Raw genomic sequence first — 20,062 nt, 5'->3', positions numbered from 1 at the left:
TTCCCGTTAAAATGTTAATTGGCCGTTAACTCGTTAACGATGCAAAATACCACCACAAAGAGGTACATTTTCGGAATCAGCGCATCAAGGAGGCCCTGTATACCGATTTTCAGCCAAATCGAAAGACCCCGCCATTTCCCGTTAAAATGTTAATTGGTCGTTAACTCGTTAACGGTGCAAAATACCACCCCAAAGAGGTACATTTTCGGAATCAGCGCATCGAGGAGGCCCTGTATACCGATTTTCAGCCAAATCGAAAGACCCCGAAATATACTGCTGTGAGGCTGATATTCGTTGCTGCTGAATTGATAGACGTCGTTTCTTCGCATGTGCAAAACCAAAAAATATTTTTGACAATTTTGGGATGGTGGATGATGCGGTTTTCTGTTTTCGCTTAATCATTTTAAATAAACCCATCAACTGGTGATTTTGAAGAAGAAATTTAATGTCAAATTCTACTTTGATTAGTGATTGGTATCAGCCATTTTTGATAGCTTCTTGAGTAATGAATTTGAATTGGCATCACAATCAGCATTGCTGTCGTCGTTCATGTTCGTGTTGTGCTTTTCAAAATTGAAATAGGCTGGCAGCATTCGATATTTATTAAGATTGTAGGGTTGTGGGTATTTGTTTACTTGAGGTCCGCAAAACAGACGGATAAATAAAAGCCATTCACAAGATATTCTAAGACGGTCTTAGAATAAAAGAACTAATAGTATACTAATCTTACTAAGACTTAGCAAGATTAGTAAGGTCTTAGTAAGACCTGATTTCATTTTGATTTCTGATACTTATTCTGTCTACAAACAAATTCAAAAGCACCAGTACACTATTTACTCAAGGCCATAGGTACTAGGTAGCGACACTGAGCGATTTGTTTACAGCCAGTTTTGATCCCGATGACACAAATGTGTCGTCACAAGACAAAACAGTATGGCCACCTCTAATCAGAACCAAGTGCAAGCAGTTCCTAGATGTAGACAGCACTGACGTCACCAGGATTGAAACCAATGGCATCAGTACTGGACCTATGGCGAAGCAAAGTAGACCCCCCTTCAGAAGGCATGTCATGTTTGGTTGTTAATGGGTGTGGTTTCTTGTTTTACAGGTATCAAGCTACTAACACACTGCATTGATTGCAATATTGCATAGTGCAAACTGCACATTTTAGAGTTAAGGACCATATATTTACCCAAATCAGTTGGGGAAACTACGAGGCGAACGTCAAAAAATGGATTGGTCAATAAATGGACTTTTGATGACCATATATGGGCATAAATGCAGCCCCGCTACTAGGGGTGAAAAACGGTATAACGAGCCGTACTTGCGGTATCGCGTCCACTTAATGGAGAGAAAAGGCTTCCATTTTTCACTAGGAATTGGTGTGATTTGATTAAATTCGGCGAATTGACTCGAAAATGGCGATAGGAAAACGGCTTTTCTGCAGGTTCTGGGCGTCGCAATCAGCTGGCCATTCAATAAATGGATTGGTTTTATGAAAGAAAACTGTTAAAAAGATTTAATTTAATTACAATAAACAAAAATATTTAATTCTAAACAGTGGCGGCGCCACGAATTTTCGCCAGTGGGGGCAAGCTTGAGACTGACCCGACTGTTGTCTGATAACGCCGATCTGCAAAATCCATGAGCACCTTGTCCCTAGATGTTGTCATTCAAAATTATTTTGGTTTCAGGTTTCATGCATAGACGTATTGAGTTTAACCATGCATTAACCCTCGCGGGCCCGGAAGGGGGGACATGCCTAAGAGCTGGACTTTTTGCACGCGTTCCCCGCCAGGGGGCGCCACTGAGGAAGCACCCTCTGACGTCACGATAAAACTGCGCGCACTGTGCGCACGGTTCTGTAAGCAAGTAATATAGTGGTGGTTTCATGGTGGAAATTGGAATAAGTATTTTGACGTTGTAAAATTTCAAGCCGTTTTTGTGAAATGAATTAGTAAATGCATTTTAAAAGTATTTATTAAAAGCGTGGAAGGAGAATAATTAGAAGAAGATGCATATTTTTGTTCCAATAGCTTATTATGTGAGACATGATCGGTAATAACGGGTACTTCTAAGAAATAGTGAACAAGTACCAAACAGCCTACTCGGCTACGATCGTCAGCTGTCCTTTGGAGCTGGACTTCAACGCTGTAAAAAAAATGTGTGCTGAATTAATTTTTAGTTTCACCAAAATATAAGCAATTTATCATCTCCTTTTCACTTTTGTAATTATTGTTGAGTGAAGAGACATGTTGCTAGTTCTGACAATACAAATTATTAAATAAATAAAAAAACGAAATGCGACGGTAAGTATCTGCTACTAAATTATCACTTAAACTAAATACATGGAGAATCTTGCTACCATTGCTTATAAAACGTGCTTATCAATACACAAATGTTTTATTTCAGACAAGAAGGATTTATTTGCCTGAAGTCTTGCGTCATGTGCTACTGCTTTGATTCCAAAGACGCTCTCCGGGTCGGGGTAATTTAGTTCTTCATCGATCGATAAGAGATTTTGATTCCATTGATATCCAAATTGATAAGCTCGGCACCATGGAGTAAGGGCGTCCCCACAGGGGTGACGCAGGAAATATGAATGGCGTTTACACCGACAGTAGTTTCCCACAGCCGGCAATGGGAATCTCCTGTCGGTGTAAACGCTACTAGGTATAGTCCCATCCAACTCAAACACTGGGGAATATCCCCGCACTTTTGAGGACGGAAATATATGGACCTGCTCGAAAAATAGCGGACAAAATACGGCGAGCTTTCAGTTTTATGGTTAGGTCTCCCTTCCGAGGCACATATTTACGAGGGTCATATTCCCCCGGCGTCCTGATGATCGGCGCCCAGCTCAACGTCGAAGGCGCCCTGATACGCGGCACTGCATCTGTGAAGGTGCCCAGGCTGCTGCTGGTCGAATTTTGGTCGCCTACTTAACAAAACCTCCGTTGGTGCCATCTCAGTTTCCTCGAGGTCAGGCAACCTTCCCACGCCGTTGGCTACCTTGGCTGGCCGGCGACTCGTTCCCCTCGTGGCGACGCTCTTGACATCCAGTCAAAAGTTGGAGTGGCTGGCGCCCCCAGTGGGGGCCGGGGAAGGGGCAGTGGGCCTCCACGTTGCTCTCTTCCCGAGCCTATGGTGACTTGGCTCAACTCTCCTCAATAGAATCTGGATTCTGCACGCTGTATGAACATGGGCGTATTGTATTTTATTGTATTGAACAATCATGAGCGATCCACATTCTGAAAGTGCGTGGCGATTACTGCTCAGACACCACTACGGACAATACGGACAGTGGCCGGGTGTGACAATCAGTAGTGCCATTCATATAGAGGGTGTCATATATGAGCGGAGAGGCAACAGCACAGCTGAGCGGAGAGACAACATTAAAACAACAGTACAGCTGACGTTGCATGGAGCTGCAGGCAACCGGACAGCGGAAGCTTGCGAAAAATAAACAATTTGTCACTTCAACGTATAAACAATAGTAAAAGCAACATAAACACATATTCTCATGGTCGAACCCATGCACTAGCGGCTCACGGCGGGCACAGGCGCGCAGAGCGGTAGCGGCACCGGATCACACGTCATGGGCGTTGTCTCAGCATAGGTTGTTATGAGCGGAGAGGCAACAGCACAGCTGAGCGGAGAGACAACATTAAAACAACAGTACAGCTGGCGTTGCAATGGAGCTGCAGGCAACTGGACAGCGGAGGCTTGCGAAAAATAAACAATTCGTCACTTCAACGTATAAACAATAGTAAAAGCAACATAAACACATATTCTGATGGTCGAACCCATGCACTAGCGGCTCACGGCGGGCACAGGCACGCAGTGCGGTAGCGGTACCGGATCACACGTCATGGGCGTTGTCTCAGCATAGGTTGTTCGCAATCTAGTTGAAGCCTAAGAAGACGGCCAGTGGGGTCTCACTGCTGCTGAGGCGACCTCGGAGACGATGCGTCGCCCCTCCTGTCGGCGACCTGCGGTGAGCAGGACTCCAGATAGCTGTCTGGCACGTTGCCGACACTGCCAGACGCTGTCAGCAGGCCTCACTGCTGCAAGTGATGTGCAGATGGACGCCAGGTGACTTCGTCTGCAGGCGATTCCGGAGACCGCGGCCTCACCAGGCAGCGCCACCTGCATCGCCATGTCGGTGTTTCTAGAAATGGAAAAATAACAGTATCGGTGAAGGACAAGCAATACAATGTATTCTGTTTTCCTCTCTTGCAGGTATACGTAATCTACAATTATCATTGTTCCTATTTCATTCAACTGAACCTGAAAATTCCATATTGGCACATTGTTTGACTAAATTTGTGTAGTTGGGAACAGGGGCGACGCCACGGTGCGACGACTGGAGGGGACATTGACCATTTTGGAGGGGACGAGGACCATTTCAAGTCGATTCTTTCCATGCAACGCCATAGGCGAAATGTTAAAATTTTAAAAAGTGGAGGGGACGAGATCCCCTCCGTCCCCCCCCCCTGTGGCGACGCCCTCGGTTGGGAAGCAGATTGTTTGAAATACATGTTTGGCTGAACAATGCGGAAAATATTTCATTGATCACTATAGCTGCAACAAAAATACTGAGACAGAAAACATTTGCGCTTACCTGGCTCCTTAGTCAGTCCCGCACAACGGAAGTGGTACCATTTATCGCAGCCGTCGCATCCGACCATCGGTGCTGCACTGATGCTGCTGCACTCCCCACATTCCCAGTACCTTAGGAGCGTCTTGGCTGTGAAAAGATTACATGAGTCATGGCGCATACATGAATAGTAAGATGTTTTATATGTTTAACATCGCATAGCAAAGACACAACAGCTGGGAGTCAAGTGTAAGCCAAAGTGTAAGCCCTGCCATGTTTTGCAGACTGGATTTTAAGCAAGAAAAGCGTTGCTAAAAATGACGCTTGACGAAGCCTCATCCTACTGGGCTGTCTGACATGTCTCCCTGTAAAAAGCATGTGGCCCTTATATTGTATATATGATGAATATGTTAATAATGCAGAGAAAACACAGTATAAATTATACCCAACATTTCATCTTAATCGACTTTGTCAAGGGTGTTTGAACAGCTTGAGATGAGTGAAGTGTAAGGGTACCTAGGTACATCTGAAAATAAACTGAATCTGCGTTCAATAAACATTGATTTTGATAATACATTTCACAAAACAACTGCTAATAACAATCATACTAAAATAGCACGACAGATAACTAACAATCGCATGAAGAACTTCTTGATTCGCCTTGACATCAACATTTGTCGTCCGAACGAATGTTGTGAAGTTACACATTTGTCTTTTCTGCGCAGCATTTGTGTTTGCCATTTACCGCACCAATGTTCGCCAGCGGTGGTGACTTTTCCTTACCTGCTCACGAAACGTCACACACGACATGACGTCACCTGAAGACGTCATCAAAAAGTCCAGCTCTTAGGCGTGTCCGGAAGGGGGGGGGGGCGTTTTTCGCCTCCCCTGACGAATATTTGCGATACCTCACGAACGCTTCGGGATAGAAAGACGAAGGGTGCGTTCGGAGAGGCAGATTCCCGGGGAATATTCCACGCCGGCATGAAATTTCCGCCGAATGTGCCGTTCGGAGAGCGATTCCCGGGGAAAGTTCCACGGAACGGACGCGGAAAGCGCGGAATCTAAAAAGCATCTCACGCGTCGTTCCCGTCAAGATGGCGGCGCCCATCGGTATGCTCGAGTGAGTATATTATTGAATATACCTAAATGGATATTTCTTGCGTTTGTTTCCACCCTGATCAGTTTTATTGCAAATCCAACAATTGATAATGCTTACTCAGTTGTGTGATTGTCCTCTGAAGCAATGAAAACGATAATTTGAAGTGTTGTGTTGTGTGTGTTTGGGGTGGGCGGGGAGGGGGGGGGGGCACGGTACAGATATGGGACTTTTTGAAAATAATTGTGATTTTTCTTAGTTGTTCTTTCTTCAAGAGCTTCATTCTTATTACATCTTGCCAAAGATGTAGCGTTCCAAATAACCAAATAACCCAAATAACCCAAACAAAATCCCACGAACTCAACTTGGCGCAGTAGCGGCGATCCTTGAAATTGGCGGTATGGAATGTCCCTCTCCGAACGCAACACGGGGAATTTTCACGATGACGGGGAATATTCTGCGCTCTCCGAACGCACCCGACACTTGCTGTACCTTATCCCCCCATTAATTTGACATCTTTTGAAGCAAAAAATTTGCACCTAGCCTCCTTGATAATGTCTCAGGGCCGATTTTTCTAGACTCCTGCACGGCAAACTTCGGCGTCACAGACGTGAACTTCAACCAGGTGCCAAAAATTGAGTTTTAGAGATAAAGACAAATTACGAGCACGGTTGTGTAGCATTTGACCTAGAAAAAAAATATTTAAGTAACTTTGGTGACCTGAGGTCAGAGGTCAGGGCAACGACCCCGAGCTGGGGCTTTAGTTTCTTTTTTCGCAAATAACTTCAACAAAAATGGTCCTGGAGCTACGGCAGTGGTACCTTCACATTAGTCTTGTCGAGACGCGTCGAATGACATATATTGTTTGGAAAAGGTCAAGTTTTATGTTGACCTCATGTGACCTCGAATGACATTTGGTTGATTTTTTACACATGGAAGGTCATTTGTGATGATTTCGTAGCCGCTGATCACGATTCTGGGCCTCTGGCATCCATTTTGCTGTAAGCATTCATTTAGAGCCTCAGTATGGCAAACATGGCTTAATTATTATGCCTGACTTGAATAGTGAAATAGCCTCCAGCAAGGATACTCTCTTGTGACTTTGACCTTGTAGCAGCCTTGTATCGTAAGCTAAAGCACAAATAGGGGTCCGCTAAGCTTGAAAACATATTAAAACATCTCGGAATTTAGTATACAAGATATAAGAAAAAGTGCAAAGTTTGTGGTCAATTTTGAGCATGATCGTGACCTTGAATTTGAATGTTATGCACATCATCGGAATCCACGGATTCTCTTCTTTTGTCCAACATCCCTTTTAGCCGATTTTATGCACCATGCCGTCCTCTGGAACACGTACTTTGAGACCACTACATAAATGCCGGTTTTTGCCTTTGACCTTGAACTCTGACCTTGAAAACTGACCTGAGGTCAAAAAGTTTAGGTGCTTTAGAATCTTCTCATAGATACTTTTCGTTTGGTACCATTTTTGTTTCCGTAGCTGCCTTATTAACCCGCGCCCCACTGGGGTCTGTGTATAACACGCCCTACTGGGGGGGGGGGGCTATTCATAGCCCCCCCTCCTAACTCCAAAACTACTGGGCCGATCGTCAAAATTCAAACGGCGTCTGATAGCCCCGGAAAAACTGTCGAGCAAAACCTAATTTCATTGACCTCGAGGTCACCGATGACGTCACAGGTCAGGTCAAAGTAAAAATTATTAGCATTTTGGCTTGTTCACATTTTGGGCTCTGGCCGCCGTCTTACAAGTCAGATCAGGCTAATTTTTGATTTCCACACTCGTGAACAGATGTTCTAGATACCTTGAGGGTGCCGAACTTGTACTTTGATTTTCAGGTCAGGGTCAGGTCATCACAGGTCACGAAAATATTATATCATGCGCCGGTCACGTGACACATGTTTTATGGTCCATTTAGGCCATAGATTTCGAATTTGATGTCGTCTGTGTCATTCGAGGTCATTTTGAGTCGAATTTAGCTTAGGTCAGGTCACTTTCAGGTCAAAAAAGGTCAAATTTTGAAGGTAAAATTTTCAACAATAAAGGTGTCTATTGGATGCAGTTTGAGCTCAGGAACACGATGGTGCCATTTATATTGGTGTACGATGTCAAATACGTACTGAAAAATTGATTTGAAAAATTAATAATTGTGAATTTTTTGCAATAATGCGTATAACTTGGCCATTTTTGAAGATATTTAGCTAAAACTTGCTAGAGTTAGTCATGAACATGCGTTCTGTCACATATATTCCGTTTTTTTTCGAAAAGTCAAAAACGTTTTGAAAAAAAAAAATATAAAAATATAAATTTTGAATATTATTATATACAATTTTCGAAATTTTCAAAATTTTGAAAATCCGAGATAGCAGTTTGATAGCGCGGTCAATTCTGAGTCCTTTCATGCAAGGAAATTGGATCTAGCTTAAAAACTGAGCTCTTGGGAGCGATTGCCGTGGTTCAATGTTTTGCGTCGAAATCGGACGAACATGACGTCACTCTGACGTCATTTCCGGCCAGCCTATGGTAGCTACGAAGTTCAAATTTTGACACAAGGTGTCAAATTGATGCAGCCGAAGGTACCGAAAGTTTCGCGTCGATCCGTCAAGCGGTTTGGAAGTTATTGCAGAAAAACGGGAGGAGGGGCTATAAATAGCCCCCCCCCAGTGGGGCGCGGGTTAACGGAGTTAAATAGGGGGGGGGGAGGGCTACCCCTGGCTGCGGTGGTTAGGATTACCCCCGGGCCCGGCCGAAATAAAACTATAAAACTAGATTGCGAGACACAAAACTGTGAAAACGTTATGTTGTTCGTTGAGATGTAAAATGGTGTGTTCCTCAAAACTATAGTCAGTGCCTATTTCTCCTTTTCCCCATAGTACGTATATATGTGCGATTCTCTCACATACGATTGATATAGGTACGAGAATAAGCTCCATTAGGGCGACCCACATACAATTCCAGATAACCCGGGAGATACATACCTATCACATTTTGTCATACCTCTCTGAGCTCAGTCTCAGTCTAAGGGTTCCCAAAAGAGGGTGATCTCTTCTCTGGCCGACTTTTGATAAACTGCTTCTCAACCTCCTCGAGATCAAGCTCGAGGGCAGCCTTTTGGTGAATGAAAATGAGTAGGAGAATGAGTGGGAGTATAGGAGATATGCGACAGACGATCCGAGAACGAACGTTCTGCTGACGCACTTGATACGAGGACCGTCAAAAACAGGCGTACTACCATAACCGCCTATAATGAATGTTGCACCGGTCTTCTGTTCCCATACATCAGCCAAACTTTGTGGGGGCAAAAACATAGTCTTGCCCCCACGGCCTCCTGCCAGTGGGGGCAGTCTGCCCCCACTGCCCCCACGGTGGCGCCGCCCTTGATTCTAAAATAATAACTTAACTACAATTAGAAAAACCATAAACAAAATAATAAAAATAATGACATTTTTAAACCACGGTACTGCTTACATTTTTTTGGCGCGTGTGTTTCAATCCGCCATATTTGCCAATCACGGTTTGACCTTGCGTTGTAACTCTGCGATTTAGAGCCGCCAATTAATTATGCACCGGGTGAGTGTAGGCCTTGTGTGGTTAAAAAACATCCTTATGCCTTATTTTTTCATTTGAATGCTAAAATTCATTGAAAAGATGAAGTTGTCTGATTTTATGACCATATATGGTCATCGCCCCGCCCACTCCAGACGCTGATTGGCTAATCCAATTTTTGTTTGGCTCCTCGTAGTTTCCCCAACTGAAATATGCCAAATATGGCAGAGATGTCTACTGAGTCAATGTCGGTTCCCATCACTTGTCTTCATGTCATTGATAACTTTCTACTTGTTGGTGAGTATGCACATGTATATTTTCTTTTATTCATGCTTTCTTCTAAGCTGTCCCACTCTTTTCTAACTCTGTTCTTGTCGTCTCCACACATTTTGTTTTGACATCTATTTATCAGTTTTTGCAATGTTAGCTATGATATTGAACTGACTGCAGTTTTGTATGTTTTGTCATTTGTGCAGCCACATATGGAGCATTATTGAAACAAATTCGTCCTGTCATAGCCCATTAGGGGAAGGATAGTAATTAAGGTAAACGTGTATTACCTAGTTAGAATAAATCATGGGTGTTATTACATATTAATTAAACTATAACTTGTCAAAGTTGCTATTACTTGTCAAAGTTGCTAGCAACCTTAATCCTCTGAAAAGATTCCCCTTTCCTTCAAAGTTCAAAGGCACCATGTTCATTCTGAGCTCAGCTGATGTAAGTCCCTTGTCTCTGTCTCACAGGGGAGGGTGGCTGCGTTCGCTGCTATCAGCTGGAGAATGGCCAGGAGCTGAGTCAGCTGACTGTGTTTACCGGTGCTCGGGTGCACGGCGTCACCGAACTGCCAGTGCACAATGCTGACGACAGCGGAGCTCCGCCCGAACACCGTCAGCTGATTGTCTATGGTGGCAAACAGCTATGCCAGGTGTCCCTGGACACGGGAGGATGGTGAGAGTGAAGGGCCAGGGGGCTGCACAGCCGGGGTTTGGAGGCTGCTAGATCATGAGAAAACAAACTGATCATTCGGCGCTACTTTTCACATATTTGATCATTTGATCTTGTGCAATGTGCATCATTAGTAGTTCCATGATTTATTTTAACTAGGTAATAAACATTTACCTCAATTAGCCCTCCCCTATGGGCTATGGCAGAACGAATCATATCATGTGCATCATTAGTAGTCCCGATACACAAATCCGGCAGTGTTACCGACCCATGTAATTACCGCCCGGTGTCCGTCTTACCCGTAGTCGCAAAGTTAGCGGAGAGTGTAGTGTGCGTTCAGCTGCTCCGATACTTGCTGTCACATTCGATTCTGACCGATGTGCAACACGGTTTCCGGCCTGGCCGACATACCGAGTCGGCGATGTTAGATGCGGTTAGCCACTTCATGGATTGTTTAGATAAGGGTCAAATTGCGTGCTTAACAACAGCTGACACCAGTAAAGCTTTCGATAGTGTTCAGCATCAGCGGCTAATTGAGAAAATGGGATGGTATGGTATCCATGATCACTGGTTCAGAGATTGGTTAGAAGGGAGAAGTCAGAGGGTAAAGGGGGGCAAAAATTTACTACCCATCACCCATGGCGTGGTACAGGGGTCTTTGCTCGGACCCGTTCTTTTCACAATTTTTAGTAACGATTTGCCGTGTTATGTAGATGACTGTAAACTTGTAATTTACGCAGATGACGTGCAATTCGGTCATAGAGGTGAACTGCAGCAAGTGTCGGAGCTCGAGAATAGGGTAGAGAACACTTTCAATTCTGCTCAGTGGTGGTTCATAGCCAACAGCCTCAAAATTAATCCCACGAAAACGGATCTCGTACTAATTAAATCTAGCAGAAGGAATGTAAATTACCCATTTGCACTAAAAATTGGGAACGTAAGAATTGAACCTTCTTTGTCAACGAAGGTTTTGGGAATGGTAGTGGATAACAACCTTACTTTTGAAGCCCACATTTCAACAGTCATTAAACGTTGCTACGCGACGATAGGTGGTCTCGCCAAGTTTTCCCGATCGTTGCCAGACAGTGTCAAGAAAATGTTAGTGGAAACTCTTGTCATCCCCCATCTGAGTTATTGTATGACCGTCTGGGCAGGTTGCGGGAAAGGTCAAAAACGGCGTTTGCAAAAAGTTTTGAACCACCGTGCACAAATTGTAAAGGGTGTTCGTCGATCCGCTCATGTGACCCCGTTGCTACGCGAATTAGAGTGGCCGAGCATCAATGACCTGATCGCGGAGCGAGACATGGGAATGCTGCACTGGCTGATGACAAACCAGCACGCGCCTGTCAGTTTGCGAGAGAATGTGGTACTCCGTGAGAGAGTATCAGTGCGCAGTACCCGAGCAACCGAGGCTGGCCAGTTGCAGCTGCCGAGGGTGCGCACGGAGCACGCCCGCCGCTATTTCAATTTCCGGGCAGTATCTCTATGGAACGAGGCTCCAGCCGCAGTAAAAGAAACAACAAGCACTGCACTTTGCCGTAAGAGAACTAGGAAATGGCGCCTCGAGGCTCGAACTAGACGATAGGTAGACAGGGGATATGGAGCCATGGTTAACGCAAGCTTGTTTTTAGCTATGTAATAGGTGTATTATGTCTTTTGTTTTTATTAGATTAGATTTGTAGTTGATGTTTTAATGAGTGTATGATCCTGTAACAATGACACAAAGCTAGAAAAGCCGCGCAGTGCGGAAAGCTTTAAGAAATAAATGATGATGATGATGATGATGATTAAATAAGCTTATCAAAGTTTTGCTCGAGTTGTCGCTGTCGGAAGATTATGTTGCATTGACGTGGTCAGCAGAGTCCTGTCTACCTTCCAACTTCATAACACTCAACCCCCAGAGTTGTCACCCCATTGCGCGCTCTGACCCGCCTCACTCCCACCTCTCCTCCCCCAGTCTGCACGTGGTCCGGCCGGCGGTGCACCTCACCAGCTGGCTCCTGGACATCGCTCCCCTCCCTGAGGGCGCTCTGGCCGCCCTGGACACACACGGTCGACTTCTGCGGCTGGCCAGTGACCTGAGCGGCCAGGTGGTGCCACCGGTTCGCTGCCCCGACAGGTGTATTCTGTATAGTGGAGCGCTGATGCCTCCGGCCACATGTGCGGATAGTCTGCTGGCCTTTTGTGGTACAGTATTCTGTCAGGTCAGTGAAGTGAGGGGGAGGTATGCTTAGGTTTGGCTATGGTTACACGTATTAGACTATAGACTGTAGCGGTAATTTTTTTTACAGAATTTTAATCTGAGGTTGGTCATGATAGAACCGTTTGGTCCGTTTTTTTCCCAGTCTTTGATTGGATTTCTTAGGTGGTTGCGGGCTGCTAGCAACAATTTCCTTACTTCAGTCCTTGCAGTGTGCTGTATCGTTTATCCATCGAAGGGCTTTTTTGACCGACGTCCACCGTTGCCGGCAGGTGCTGATTTGGGAGCCTGGTAACGGCGACTGTGACGGGCCGATCCTCCACCGTCTGACCGGTCACACGGGGGTCATTTTCCGACTGACGCTCTCCCCAGCGCGCGACTCTCTGCTCTCCTGCTCTGACGACCGGTCGGTGCGGCAGTGGCGGCGCGTCGGCGGCGATTGGCTGCGCGCCGCGCCCGCCGCCGCCGGCGCCCTGTTCGGTCACGAGGCACGCGTCTGGTCGGCGCTGCCCGTGGGCTCCGGTCGTGTCGTCAGTGTGGGTGAGGACTCGCGGGTGTGTCTGTGGTCGCCGGAGGGCCGGCTGGTGCGGAGGTGGCGCGCTCACGCCGGTGCCAGCGTGCGTGCAGCCGCGGCGGACCCGGCCGGCCGCTGGCTGGTCACCGGCGGCGGTGACGGCGCGGTGCTGGTATGGCCGCTGGTGGGTCCGCCGGCGCCGGCCAGCCTGCTCGCGGCGCCCGCCGGGGACAGAGCCCGCACGCTGCGGTCGCTGGACGGACACAGACAACTGCTCGTCACGGACGCCGGCCGGTTGCTGCTGCTGAGACGGGGCGGAGACGGAGGGGTGACCAGTGAGCTGGTGCTGCACGACCCGCGACTGGCCAGCTACGCTCTGCTGGCGGTCAGCCCGGACGGAGAGCGGGTGGCACTGGCTGGGATGCAAGGACACGTCATCACACTCAGAACAGGTCAGTGGAATTGCGGATTTGGTTTGGAGAGCTGCCTTACTGATGTGTCAATGATCAAGGCCACTTCAATAGTTTGTGCTTTCTTGTAAGAGGCTGTAATCTTTTGATTTGAAGCACTAAAACGAAAAAAAAATGATGGATATATTACAATGTCTGGTTTATTTATCTCTTGACGACGGCAATCAACGTCATTCCTACAAATTTTATTTGACGCTCCGCCTGTATCACGCCTGTATTTATGCAACGCCAGCTGCACTTGTCGCTATTCTCCTTGACCTATGGACCTGTCCCACTGACCCCTTGTGTTGTGCCGACCACAGACGGAGACCGCCTGGTACCGGCCGCCGACCGTCAGGTGCTGGACGGAAAGGTGTACAGTCTCCACTGGGTGGACGCGGGGCAACTACTGGTCTGTGACGGCGCCGGACAGCTGCACGTTCTCACAGGTGAGGTGGGTAGGACTGGGTTGGAGCTCAAAGCTTATGCCACTTATTATGGTGATTGGTGAAGGCCAGGATGAAGTACAGGGCCCTATGTATGGGATTGTAGAGAAATTAAGTGATAAGGTGGCTGGAATACAAAAGCTATTTTGGAGTTCAGCGGATTCTCGACAAATTTCGTCAGCTGCTGTAACTGCAGCTTCGCCCGTTTTCCGACAGATGTCGGTGGTGCGCTGTGTGTGAGCCGCCGGCACCAGCTGCCGCCCAGCAGACAGCGCTGGGTGACGGCCGCTGCCCTCTGTCCACCCGGGACACTGGTGGCAGCCGACAGAGACGGCTGGTTGTACGTCTTCCTCCCGGACAGGGTGAGAGAGTGTGGGAGATAGGCTGATGGACGATCAAGCATCTAGTACTCACCTTCGGGTCCAGTCGACGCACAGTTTTTGGCTCGTGGGCACATGCTTGCCTTACGACCCTTGCCACAAGGTTTGTGTGCTCCCTTTTGTTCCTATCGAGTCAGGTAAGTTACATGCTCTCTTCTCAGCATGCGTATATTGTTGGCTGCGCCTATACCAATTGCGGAGCTCGTTGTAAAGCTATAGCCTAATTCCATTTGTTTGCGAGCCTGGGCCTAGAATCTATAGTCAGCGCAAGACCTATCACCTACAGTACAAAAATTCTGTTTCGCAGCCATTTGCGAACCAGTGAGGTATCGGTCGTTGACCCCAATTCACGTTTCCTTCACAGATGGAGCCAATTCAAACCCTGCGGCGACTCGTCGGGCGCTACGGAGCTACCTCCATCACCCACCTCTCTGGTTCTGGACCAGATGTCGCTACCTGTCCCGGCCCGTCCGACTCCGGTCCAGATGTCGCCACCAGTCCCGGCCCGTCCGACTCGGGTCGTACGCTGCTGGTGACAGCTCGGGACGGTACTGCCCGCCGGCTGAGGGTCGCCGAGGACGGCCTGCTCCGTCAGACCGGCTGTCTGCGACTGCCCTGGGACTGGGCGGCGGCGGCTGTTCAGCTAGACGGTCAGCAGGCGGTCGTCGGATTCCATGGCGTGAGTTTGGGCAAGGCACTGATACTTTTTGTCTCGTTTTTCGTCTTGTCCGAGTTCGAGTAGGAGAGAATGGCTGGTGTGATTGTTAAGTGGTAGCTATCGCTTCATGGTAATCATTGCTGCACTGGATTTTTTTTTCGCTCGCAGAGTTATTGAAGAAGCAAAAAATGGAGAAGTGAACTCTAGATGGTCTGTTCAAAGAAATCCAGTCAGGCCATCTGCACTTTCCTGAGTGAAATTCGAGCCTTGCTAGCACTTTCCCCATCCCCTACTTTCATACACTATTCTGACACTCTTCATCTTCATCTCCCTCCTTCAGAATCAGCTGGTGTTGTGGTCGGTATCTGCCGAGCGGGAGCTCTGGCGAGTGGACTGCGGCGGCGGACACCGCTCCTGGGCACTCTCCGTCTCTCAGCGCCACTGCTGGCTCAGCTGGGTGACTGAGGGCAGCGTGCGGCACGTGACCTGTCCCCTGGCGCACCTTCGCACCACAGTCGTCATGGTAAGAAACAGGCAAGGTGTGTGGGGTGGGACAGACGACACGTGACCTGTCCTCTGGAGCACCTCCGCACCACAGTCGTCACGGTGAGAGACAGGCGGGGTGGGACAGACGGCACGTGACCTGTCCCCTGGCGCACCTTCGCACCACAGTCGTCATGGTAAGAAACAGGCAAGGTGTGTGGGGTGGGACAGACGACACGTGACCTGTCCTCTGGAGCACCTCCGCACCACAGTCGTCACGGTGAGAGACAGGCGGGGTGGGACACACGGCACGTGACCTGTCCTTTTGAGCATCTCCGCACTACTGGGCCCTGTTCATGAACCCCGGCGGTCGCTGCGGCCGCTGCGGTCGCTGCGGTCAGCCGGGTTATTACGTCACGGAAAGGGGCGGGGCTCATGTAGTATGACGAATGTATGACGTCACCTTGCTGCGGCCGCTGCGATCTCTGCGGCCGCAATCCAGCGACCGCCGAGCCGCAAGAAAACTAATTGCACTGAACTTGGCGCACTGAAGTCAAATAGGCGCAAGCCGTATTGCCATAGAGACGATTTTGTAAACAAATTATCTAGCGGTGTGCTTCAGTTGTAAACAATTGTCGGAAACTATTTCGGCAGCAGACGCTGTTCATAGAACGCTGCCGCGGCCGAGTGAGTGATGACGTTTCAAAAATGGGCGGAGCTTAGAGCCTGCGGCCGGCCGCAGCGGCCGAAGGGTTCATGAACAGGGCCAAGATGTGTGGGGTGGGACAGACGGCACGTGACCTGTCCCCTGGAGCACCTCCGCACTACAGTTGTCACGGCGAGAGATAGGCAGGGTGTGTGGGTGGGGGCGGTAGGGCAGTATTGTTGGATGCAGTGTACTGTATATTATTCTTAATCGTTCTTTCTTGCGGTGTCCCATAGAGTAACGTTCAGTGCAGTGGTACCTCTGACTCGTTTGTCCATGTCTTTCAGGCCGATATTCAGGGTAGCACAGTACCATAAGGTGGGGCTATTTGAGACAGTGGGGCTATTTGAGACAGTATTTAAAATCGCTATAAAATGAAGATCGTTTGATTTTTGTGTGATATTTTCGCTCAGGGAGGTGTGGAATTGAGCAGTAAATCGCCTGAGCAAAAATTAAGCATAAATATCAAATGGTTTTTATTTCATAACAATTTTAAATACTGTCTCAAATAGCCCCACTGTCTCAAATAGCCCCACCTTACGGTACTCTTACCTGCCTATGTCCCTACAAATGTTGGCATTCAGTTTAGCGGTACTTCTGGGCTCTGACCTGTCTGTTCTGCCTCCCCAGGCCGGTATTCAGGGCGGCGGCACGCTGTCGGCGGCGCTGCTCGGCTCCGCTCCAGACGGCGGCTCTCTGGTGGCTCTATCCGGTCAGGACGGCACAGTCCGCCTCATTTCCGCCGGCCCTGCGCTCTCTCCGTCCCTCCCACCCCTCTCTCCGTCTCTCCGTCCGCTCTGCACTCTGCGCGGTCACATTAGCGCCGTGCGAGCGGTGTGTGCCGCCGGTTCTTCCCACCTAGTATCGGCCGGCGGCCGAGGTCAGGTGCTCCTCTGGGGACTCACAGACGGCGGCACGGCGGCACTCCAACTCAGCGAGCGCAGGGTCAAACCGGAGAGTCGGCGCCGGGTCGAGGATACACCAGAGACCCGGTACATGGACCTGGCGGCACGTGTGGACGGCGGGACGGTGACTGTGGCCGCCGCCGGCTCCGACGGAATGGTCAGGTACGGATGAGAGGGAGAGGGAATGCTGCTTTTGGCTTTAGAATCATGCACAATGCTCCAATTTCTTACTCTATCATAAAAACATCGGATTTTTGTAACTTTTATGCGCTAGAGCGTGACATACGAGTATTTAGTCGCTGACCACGTGGCTGTATGCCCGCCACTTTGCAACCCCATGCTGTTCACTGTTCATGCTTAGTAACTACCTACTTCCCATTCTGTTCGCTGACCTGCCCATGCCCTCGGACTGTTCTCCGTACCGACTCCCCCAGGCTGGCTCATGCTCCTTGCTGACTCCCTGTCCGCACCCCCCAGGCTGTTCGCGCTCCGAGCTGACTGAGTGCGATTCTCACCCCCAGGCTGTTCGGGTTCCGTGCCGACTCCCCAATCCGTCCGTACTCCGTGCTGACTCCCTGTCCGCACCCCCAGGCTGTTCGGGTTCCGTGCCGACTCCCCAATCCGTCCGTACTCCGTGCTGACTCCCTGTCCGCACCCCCAGACTGTTCGGGTTCCGTGCCGACTCTCCGGCGCCACGCCTCTCGCTGCTGGCCTCTGTGCCCGTGGCCGACCGGTGCCTGCTGAGACTGCGGTGGCTGGGCTCGGAGCGGCTGGCGGTCGCAGGCACTGATGGCGCCCTCTGGCTGTGGGATACGCCGGTGATGACTCCAGGAGAGGAAGTGAGCGGGGTCGGGCGGGCAGGAACGGGGTCGGAAGAGTCTGATACGGAGTCAAGACTCAACTCTGGATTCGAACGAGGGTCGACACATGAGCTGGAAAGAGTGATGAAGGAAGTGAGACAAAAGTCTGTGGAAGAGTCGGCACTGGATTCAGAGGAGAAATCAGAATCTGTTCGGAATTCAGTACCAGACCCTCGCCATGATAGCAGCGAACCATCAGGCGCTATGGACCTCAGGTCTCACCCATCACACCCTGCACAGTCGCCCAGCGATCCTGTGGATCCTGTGCGTCTTCCATCGCTGCACCAGTCGGGCATTAACGCTCTGGAGGTGGCGTCCGACGGCGCGGGCTGCGCCACAGTTGTCACTGGTGGCGATGACGGCGCGGTCCGGCTGAGCGAGCTTTCTTCAGACGGGCGGCTGACGCGCCGAGCGGAGCTGGCTCCGGCGCATGGATCACAGGTCACTGGTGAGTTGGGTTGGGTGAGAAAAGGGTCTCGAGGGAGTTGGAGAGACTGCAAACTGTATAACAGAGTTACACCCCACACCCCTCAGTGTGAGGTGTAACTCCGGCTGTAGCAAGTTATTTTAGTTGTCTTTTATTGGTGTTCGCTTACTTTCCGGCTAGTGATCGATTGAAAGTGTTTGAATTTTACGGACGGAATCAGTCGTATAAAGGCAATTTACGACACGGCTGTATTCTTCTTTCATCGTCCGTTTGTTCCAACATAACATCTCTTGACCCATCGTACTTATGCCGCACACCCTGCACCGCATTGTGCCTTGTTTATAAAACAGTGAAGCGACTGACGTAGTACGACTACATGTTTATGTTTATGCACACAATTACAGAGCTAGACCGCCCCAGCCCGATGCCCTACTCTGTCGCAGATCTCCGTTAGAGGTGTACGTTACACCCCACCCTGTCCCCTCTGCGTCCAGGCGTGGCCATGCTGCCCGGCGGCAGTGTCCTCTCTGTCGCTATCGACCAGCGTCTCTGCGTGTGGCGGCGCCCGGCCGGCTCCGATATCCTAACGATGGAGGCCTGTCATCTCACACCGGTGGCCGACGTCAAGGGACTCCTGCACTGGACCGATCGACAAGGGTCAGTTCAGGCGCGACGCCGGGCTGGGGAAACGTGGTGGCGGTGGGGTGCTTTGTGCGCGTGGCTTTTATCATTTCTTTTATGGGCTTCCTGTTAATAAATAAATAATTTTGTAATCAAAACATCGCATTTATGTAGCAAAATATCTCCACTTTTTATATCCACTGCTACAATTTCCAATAGCACTTTGTTTCATTCTATTTTTACTCGTTAAATCATCCTAAAAGTTAATCATTGTGGCTGAAGTTCTTCACGTTCCCTGCGGTGCTGTGCATCTACTGATAGTATCGCTGACATCCGTCCGTGCCTGGTCCCGTTTCAGCCGCGACCTGGTACTGGTGTATGGGGAGGGTGTGGAGCTGGTGCGTCTCGAACTGACCGGGTCTGACCGGTCCCCCAACATCTCAGGAAGCCAACACCGGTAACACTTAGTGTGCTCTGTCCTGAAAGTGGCCTGTGAGCGTTCGGGAAAACACCTCCGGTAACACATTATAGTGTGCTCCGTCCTTGGGCGCAGTAGAGGAGGTGCCGGTGCCCTTTGTTAAGTGGCGTCCGCTCAGAGTCAAAGCTCAATGCACTATGCTAGTCAGTCACGACGTTACCATCATAACACTGCCAGAATGAGTCGCACTTGCGGTTCATTATTTGTCTGAATCATCAACTACAGTGTTGTGATATTGCTGACAATAGTTGTTAGTGTGTTACGACTTGTGAGTACCGGGCTGACCACATTAAGGCTGTGTCATTGTTCGTGGGTGTTTGGAATTGTTAGGGCCGTGAAGGGTGGATGTTGGTTGCTGTTGCCTTTTTGTGAACTTTGTACAGATAATTTGAGTGATAAATTTACTGATAAGGGACCAGCTGAGCTTGAGATGATTTTCCACGCATTTTTGTGCAACGGAAAGGAGATTTGTCACGGTTTTAAGCAGTACCTGACACCTGTCGCTCCTGATGTTTAGGTGCGAGGCGCGTGTGTTGTGTTTTGTATTTGTGTGACAAAATTGCTAATAATCACCATTGAAATTTTACCTGACATTTCCCTACGCAGTATAAACGAGCGGCTACCGTTTGCTTACGCTGAGGCGTCAACGATGAACCGATGAGCTCCAAACAAAAGCATGCCTACCACATCAAGTAATGAACGGAGATAGTTAAAATATGACAATCA

The 20,062-nt window shown here is 49.0% G+C and overlaps 1 protein-coding gene across 1 annotated transcript; it reads left to right on the top strand.

Moving 5' to 3' along the window:
* The first annotated feature begins 1,108 nt into the window (after nt 1-1,108).
* LOC122371440 (WD repeat-containing protein 6-like) lies at nt 1,109-19,922 on the top strand. The gene is made up of 13 exons (XM_043347779.1): nt 1,109-1,196; nt 9,481-9,558; nt 10,008-10,212; nt 12,167-12,413; nt 12,682-13,375; nt 13,696-13,821; nt 14,035-14,180; nt 14,563-14,877; nt 15,197-15,379; nt 16,676-17,112; nt 17,612-18,258; nt 18,732-18,894; nt 19,217-19,922. Exons 2-13 carry the CDS (start codon nt 9,483-9,485, stop codon nt 19,317-19,319), a joined length of 3,342 nt encoding a protein of 1,113 aa, XP_043203714.1. The 5' UTR covers nt 1,109-1,196; nt 9,481-9,482; the 3' UTR covers nt 19,320-19,922.
* The last annotated feature ends 140 nt before the right edge of the window (nt 19,923-20,062 follow it).

Source organism: Amphibalanus amphitrite, unplaced genomic scaffold, assembly GCF_019059575.1.
Source record: "Amphibalanus amphitrite isolate SeventyFive unplaced genomic scaffold, NRLGWU_Aamphi_draft 001244F_arrow, whole genome shotgun sequence".
Taxonomy (NCBI): domain Eukaryota; kingdom Metazoa; phylum Arthropoda; class Thecostraca; order Balanomorpha; family Balanidae; genus Amphibalanus; species Amphibalanus amphitrite.
Note: the sequence above shows the minus strand (reverse complement) of the source record. Positions and strands in the feature narration are given on the sequence as shown.

Coding starts and splice junctions, on each gene's coding strand:
- LOC122371440 (XM_043347779.1), top strand. CDS start 9,483: ATGGCAGAGATGTCTACTGAGTCAATGTCGGTTCCCATCACTTGTCTT. Junction 10,213..12,166: donor TCCCTGGACACGGGAGGATG/GTGAGAGTGAAG, acceptor CTCCTCCCCCAG/TCTGCACGTGGTCCGGCCGG. Junction 14,878..15,196: donor CGGTCGTCGGATTCCATGGC/GTGAGTTTGGGC, acceptor TCCCTCCTTCAG/AATCAGCTGGTGTTGTGGTC.